At 41.2% G+C, this 7500-nt stretch overlaps 1 protein-coding gene across 4 annotated transcripts in view; it reads right to left on the bottom strand.

Moving 5' to 3' along the window:
- pak1 (p21 protein (Cdc42/Rac)-activated kinase 1) overlaps window positions 1-7500 on the bottom strand; it is a 60984-nt gene that overhangs the window by 20947 nt on the left and 32537 nt on the right. For 3 of the 4 annotated variants that reach the window (XM_061047195.1, XM_061047193.1, XM_061047196.1), the window contains one exon: window positions 1443-1663. In XM_061047195.1, coding sequence (XP_060903178.1) covers window positions 1443-1635 — 193 coding nt within the window. In that variant the 5' untranslated portion in view covers window positions 1636-1663. Of the gene's footprint in view, window positions 1-1442; window positions 1664-3986; window positions 4184-7500 lie in introns of those variants that run through there. The other variant, XM_061047194.1, reaches the window with a different exon arrangement.

Raw genomic sequence — 7500 nt, 5'->3', positions numbered from 1 at the left:
AAGAAACCACACACACAGCATATTAAAATGCCAATTTTAACAGCAAGAAATTACTTGTTACAGACTGGTAGTCAACTATTTTGTTCTGAAAACTTAAGGCTTTAACGGCACACATTGTATAGTAGTTCTTTTATTTTTACTCATCCGTTTTGATTTTCTGAAGCATAGCGTTCATATTCATAAGAAGGGGCGTGGCTGATCTGACTGACAGGTGGGCGAGTTGTAGCTGTTGGTCAGGACGCTTAAGGCCCGCCTCAGCTCCACCTCTTTGCCTGCTACTAGATCATCTAAAAGTTAGTTTGAGACAAGATTACTAATATGGCGACCGGCATCGATGGGCTTCAAAAGTCTGCTACAGAAACCAATATGTGACATCACTGAGACTGTGTCCATGTTTTATACAGTCTATGGTGTTGAAGCATCCAATGAGCTACTTTATAAACATCAACAGGTACATGCTTGTTTAGTTTTGCAGCTTCTTATGGGGGTATCATATCCTGCTTAGCTTAGCTTAGCACAAGATTTGAGAGGAGTAAACAGCTAGCCTAGCTTCTATGTATTACGTTTTGGCCGATCACCACTGCTGTTAAACTTTATTAATCGGATTTTCTAGTAGGAAGTATCGCAAACAGAAAAAGGAGTTGGCCTTTAAATAAGACTGATTGTTCTATGAAACTCACAATTACAGTCCTGTATTATTATTATGAGACATTATGGAAGAGTCTACCTCCAGTAGTGACACAATAGGGCCAAGTGAAAAAACCCGAGGGATACACAAGGAGGCCCTGAGAAGCTCAAACACTTCAATCTATTTTTCATACCTCATGATGTAACCTCAGATGAGTTCTACTGAGCAGTGAGCGTTTTCTTTTTTCATCACTGCCCTGATTCAAAGTTAGTATTTCTACTCTGAAATTCTTTTTTTTTTTTTTTTTTTTTTTAGGCCAAGGTATCCTCTGTACGGTGGCCTGTTGAGGACAGTTTTTCCTACCTAGACACATTCAATATTAACATATCCATATCAAAGGATCCTCAAAGATATCCGCTCCCATCATATAATAAACAGTTTATTCCTAATCAGAATGCAAAAGACGTTCAGAGCAGTGAAAGTGAGTTACCTTCTGCTGCAGGGTTTGAGAGCAGCTCTGACACAATAAGGCCACACTGATGAAAAACTCCACTACTACACCTCTCATGCACAGGTGGAGGCTGTGAAAAGTGGAAGCAGACACACTGAGGAGGACTGAAATGTGTTTGTGGAGTATTGATCGAGCTGCAGCCCATAATAAAAAGCTGATATCTTGGAGGACTTCTCAGCCACTGGAGTCATTTGGATCAGAGTGACCAAGGACTTAGAAACACTGCAGCAGTTTGAACACTTCCTTTGCAGCATAGAGCCGCCATTTTTAAATATGACATCACTCATGCACCTCAGTACTCACTTTTATCGCCTCCTCCGGTCAGGATGAATCTGATCGAGCGGTCTTTCTTCTTCTTGTCCTCCGGGTTTGGCGGGAGGGGCTTGGAGCCGTGGTTGAGGGGGGCGGGGTCCTTGTTGCAGGAGCCGATCATGGTGCTGGTGTTCCTCATGGGTGGAGCTGGGGGCTTGTCCTCGACCTCCCCATTATCAGACATCTTCAGCTATGCTGCAGCCCGGCCGCTCCTGCACAGGAACACACCAGGAGTAAAATATTAAAAACACTGAATTGAGAAAAGACATGCATGTCTGATTCTTAAGCCTGCACACATTAGTTCCCTTTTGAATACTGTGTTTAGCCTCCTATGTATTCATGAAAATCGTGCACTACACTGTCGATGTGCAGTGATATCACTTCTCATATTGAGGCTAATGTAGACAACTTGTTCTTGCTTTCATACTTAGCAGGTGAGAATTTTGTAACACTGTTTTCACAACTCAGAACAAAAAAATCCATCAGAAAAGCTGCAGTTCATCCAGAACGCTGCATCCAGAGTCCACAGGGTGAGACAGAGTGTAGTCTCTGCAGTCCTCACCTGTGGATGAAAACTCCCACAGCACCTGAAGCTTACTCATCCTGTCAGCTCTGTTAAAACAGGACTTCAAACATTTATATGTACTGCTGACTTCCCATAAGTTCTATCACTACTTATCTACTTACACTTAATCCTTTTTATTTAATTAACTCATCATATTTTTTTTTATCTTTTGTGTTTATCTTTATGAACTCTTTATTCTTTAACCTCCTTCATACCTCTTTTAGTTAACTACAAAATGTTCTTTCTGTCCTCTGTATAGCACTTTGAATTACTCTGTGTAAGAACGTTGCTTTATAAATGAACTTGCCTGATTTATGAAGGTTGAGATTATTTTAAATGTAGTGTGTTTTTAAGGCGTTTAATGCAGTAGAGATTTTAAATAGTACTCTCATAAAAGGTTGAATGTTGGGTGAAAAAGTCAAATGGAATCAAAAGTCAAAATAGATTTTATTTTTATCATAAATGCTATCTGTGCTGCGTTTCCATTCGCTCACCGAGTGAGTGGTCTGTTTGATCTACAAACACTTTGCTGACTAACTCAGACCGTTAAGCAGAAAGTTGCTCTTTTAGGTCTGACTCATGGACATATAAACACACACACACACACACACTGGGTTGTGTAAGGAGGTCCTGAAGCACACGCACAACTGGGAGGAACAGAGGGACAGTTAATGACAGGTTTTTGCCACAATGGCCTCGTGCAAAAATTCACACAATCACACACACACACACACAAAGTGCTGCAATTTAACCTGCTCTGCTAAATGCCCCCACGAGGAGAGTCTATCTGGGTCAGAGCTAGACATTATTTAAAACACACACACACACATAGACACACTTGGGATGCTGATAGTTCATCATTGATCTATTAATCCTCACAAAGAGTCTGTGAATATTGGATGTGACAGCACACAGTGGTGACTCGTGACAGAGCGAGATCCCTGCAGGTGTTTTTTCATCACAGAAACACTGTGAGGAAAACGTCTCTCTGATCAGAGCTGTGTTTTAGATCAGACTGCCTTGGGTACATTATACTCCAGTCATAAATAAAGCCAACTAAATTATTCACCATGACTAAAATAAAAAAATCAATCAAGAGCTAAAAACTTTCCCATGATGCACCACTCAGAAGTGCAGCTCTGCTCCTCTCTGCTGTCTTCCAGTAAAATCAAACATGAGTATAGTATAATGATATTTCCTCTCCGTCCACAGCAAAACAAACACTGCTTCAAAGGACCACTTTTCACAGAGTTGGTACATTTCCAGAGAAACAGTGAACACCTGAGACCTAGGGATTTTTGGTATTGTTCAGTCAAGGTCTGAAAATTCAAAATGAATCAGTTGTACGCAGGTGAAAACAGCAAACGTTAGAGGAAGTCAAGACACTAGTTCATTCTGATGCAGTTAGTCTGTGGTGGGAACTGACCCCGATCTAGACTCACTTAAAGGTCTACTACTCCTTGAGTTGAAGCGCCAGGTGAAATTTAGATGTTGGGATGCTGATGAGGAAGTTGCATCTGGTCAGAGAATAAATTGATGTCTTTACAAGACGAGAAAACAAACATTTTTCAAGACTATTTAAATTCTTAGTCACATCCAACCATGGAGCAAAAACTTTGAAGCAGAGCAAAAAATGTCCTTAGTCTTTAGTCCTTATGGATAATTTTCAGTAAACACTGGATCCTACATTTCCCATAATCCAACTTAATAAGCATCTTTAAGAAGGCTTCTCTCACATACGCACTCCTGAAAATGTTCAGAAAATTTCAGGAAAGGCTGCAACTTCAATCTTGGCCCTCACAGCGTGACACTTTAACTGTCAGAGTCAGCGAGTAGGGGGTCTCAGGAGGCAGGACAAGATGTAAAAAAAACATTACACATAACACACATCAGCCTCAGAAATCAAATCTTTTCTCTTAAAACACTTGAAACCAGTGACGCCCGTCACAAAGCAGCTAGGTAGATCTTACCTCAGCAGAGGCAGACAAACATCTTCACAGATTAATCCAAAAACTAAAGAAACAAACTGAAGTAAAAAAACAAGGACTAAAAGTTTGATCCGCTCAGAGTAACAGAGAGGGGAGAAGGACTGAGAGAGTGTGAGCGCGTCGGCCTTTTGACCAACCCTGCCTCCGTGAAACTGTGATGTCACAGCATGATGTCACCAGGTGAGTCAGATGAGGAAGTGGGAAACAGTCACATACACACACACACACACACACACACACACACACACACACACACACACACACACACACACACACACACACACACACACACACACACACACACACACACACACACACACACACACACACACACACACACACACACACACACACACACACACACACAGAAAAACACCACACATGGAACTTGACCAAAGGTCTTAACAGACAAACAATATACAACATGCCATCGAGAATTAAAAAAACAAAATACACACACACACCTGACACCTCGGCCACTTGTGCAAAGGTTGTGTGTGTGTGTGTGTGTGTGTGTGTGTGTGTGTGTTAATTGCCACACAAACAGACACTGACAGTTTACAGTGAAGTGGAGGCATCTCTGTTGTGTGTTGATGTGAAAAACAGACGTCACACACATGTATTTATCTTTACACAGTCACACACACACACACACACACACACACACACACACACACACACACACACACACACACACACACACAACAAACAAACATCCCCCACGACACACCCACACACATGAACACAAACAAACACACACACACAAACACACAATCACTGAAACTGAATCACAGCCTAAAAACTACTTCAAACCTGAAATGTGTTATTTCAGAGTAGTCCGTTATAACTGATTGTCAATCTGTAACACACACACACACACACACACACACACACACACACACACACAAGCACACAAAGAAACACACACATTAAACTCATCTACACACAGACACACACTGTGAAGAGAAGAGGTCTCATATTTCAGACACTGCTGTCAGTTTCTGCAGAGACCTGTTATCAAACAAACCCACACAGTCTGCAACATGACACACACACACATACAGACTCACACACACACACACACACACACACACACACACACACACACACACACACACACACAGAACAAACAACAATTAATCTTCTAACACCGATCACCCGAGGATGAGTAAAGTGAGAGTCAGAGGGTTTTCCAAACAACACAGAAACTTTGTTCTAAAACAAAGAAACAGTCATTTCTCCCTAACAAGGTGTCACTGATGCTAGACCTGCAGATATGTTTGTGTCACTTCCTTAACTTATTAAAAACAGAGCAGCAGAGGATTGTTAGCCTCCAAGCACTTCAGTCATCACAGTTCAAAGGAATACATTAGACACACATCATGATTGAAAAGTGGTATGCCACCTGGGAAGCAACAGTATGTGCCCCAAGTCAGAGGCATGTGCAGCAAGTTCAGCAGCATGAGCTGTGGCCGAAGGCGTGCCACAAGGGGACCAGCTATTCGTCAGCCATTCAGAATAATTGATCGCAGAAAGATCATGATCCCACTTTGCATCATTGAACCTCCACCTTGAGGAAATCATGTCTTTATTTACACTCGAAAATCATTGAGAGCATAGCACTCATTTACAATGAGGTCGAGCAGGATAAACAATGAAAAATAACAAACATACATAAACATATATATGTACACATACACACATAAGCATATAATGTATACATACACACATATATACACATCATAGATAAACAAAATCATTTAAAAACCAACAAACAAATAATAAAAAGTATTAAAAACAAAATCAATTAAAACATGTGCAATCAGAAGTAAAGGAGTTAATAATTACAGATCTAAAATGGCCTTAAGAGACCAGTGCCTTGATTTTTAAAGTGCCTTGTAGCAAAAGGCAAATACTATGAATGTCTAATCTGTTGCTATCCACACAGCATTAACTGTTATTAACAACATATTTCTGACTGGACTCGACTTTGAACTGATTGTTTTCATCTTCATCGTCTTTCTTGACAGGAATCACTCTTTGTTAAGATTTGAGAGAATGTGCACTTAATGTATTGACGGTGCTGAGAGGACTGTAAACAATGACGTAACTCTGCTGAACTCTGAAATATGTAATGATCCCATCTCTGTTTCTGCCTCACATGTTGTGTTAAAAACGGTTTTGTATCACAACTAATCTGAAACTCAAAATGCAGACACAGATATCCAGTTTCTCTAGTCGACTGATTTGAACTGTCAAACACAACCTGACACAAAAGCAGCACAGCAACCAATAAATGAACAGAAAAAACAGAGAGACACACACACACACACACACACACACACACACACACACACACACACACACACACACACACACACACACACACACACACACACACACACACACACACACACACACACACACACACACACACACACACACACACACACACACACACACACACACACAGTGTTTATGACAGTTAGTGTGTGTGTTACTGTCTGTCAGTCTGTCTGTCAGACCTCATATGATATCTCGAATTAAAACAGACACACACTCAGACACACAGGATGATTACAGTGCGTCTCTGAGTCACAAATTGTCTGAGCTGTCATGGCCGACCCATCCATTCCTCCTCCCCCCCCCCCCCCACCTCCTTTTTTTCTTTATGTCGCCTCCGTCTGTGATCACCTCCTGTTTCACCTTCTCAATCATTCTCTTCCACCTCCAACTCTTCCTCTTTACCTGTTTCAGTATCATCCATTTCTCTCTTTCTCTCACCTCCTTTATTTCACCCCGTCTCCTCCCTCACTTCTCATTTTCTCTGCTCTCCATCACAGTTAATCAAGTCGGATCATTTTTTTCTGACCCGCATTAATGCAAAAGGTTCAGACACAGAAACTCTCTGAAGCCCAGGATCTATTTGTTAAATATTCATCAGCAGCAGCAGCAGCAGCATGTACGATTGTTAAGGCACACTTTTTGACAACTTTATTTGATAACTGTTCTGAGGAAATCGACCCAGATTAAATAAAACTCTTTAACTTGCACTCAAACCTGGTTCATTTCCTCTGTGTCTCTGTTTTCTGTCTACTTCACTCACTTTCAATCTCCAAAACCTGAATCCAACAAAGAAGACCTTTCCAAAAATATATATTATTTGTATTTTAATGGGACAAAACAACACCTAGAGAGACACATTCATTTACATTTACATGAATATACTGTATGCACTTTGGACATACACACAAACGAACCCACCTATCAACCCACCACCAAACACACACACACACACACACACACACAACGGACAGTGGCCATTTAATGTCAGCACTTCCTGGAAACGCCTTGTCAGCCTCTGCAGACACATTTACTGGAAGAGGACTCTACACACACACACACGCACACACACACGCACACACACCCTCCATCCATGCATACATTAACCCTCACTGACACGTACATAATCACACATTAGTGCGTGTCATTGCAT

The sequence above is a fragment of the Labrus mixtus genome, chromosome 9, assembly GCF_963584025.1.
Source record: "Labrus mixtus chromosome 9, fLabMix1.1, whole genome shotgun sequence".
NCBI lineage: Eukaryota > Metazoa > Chordata > Actinopteri > Labriformes > Labridae > Labrus > Labrus mixtus.
Note: the sequence above shows the minus strand (reverse complement) of the source record. Positions and strands in the feature narration are given on the sequence as shown.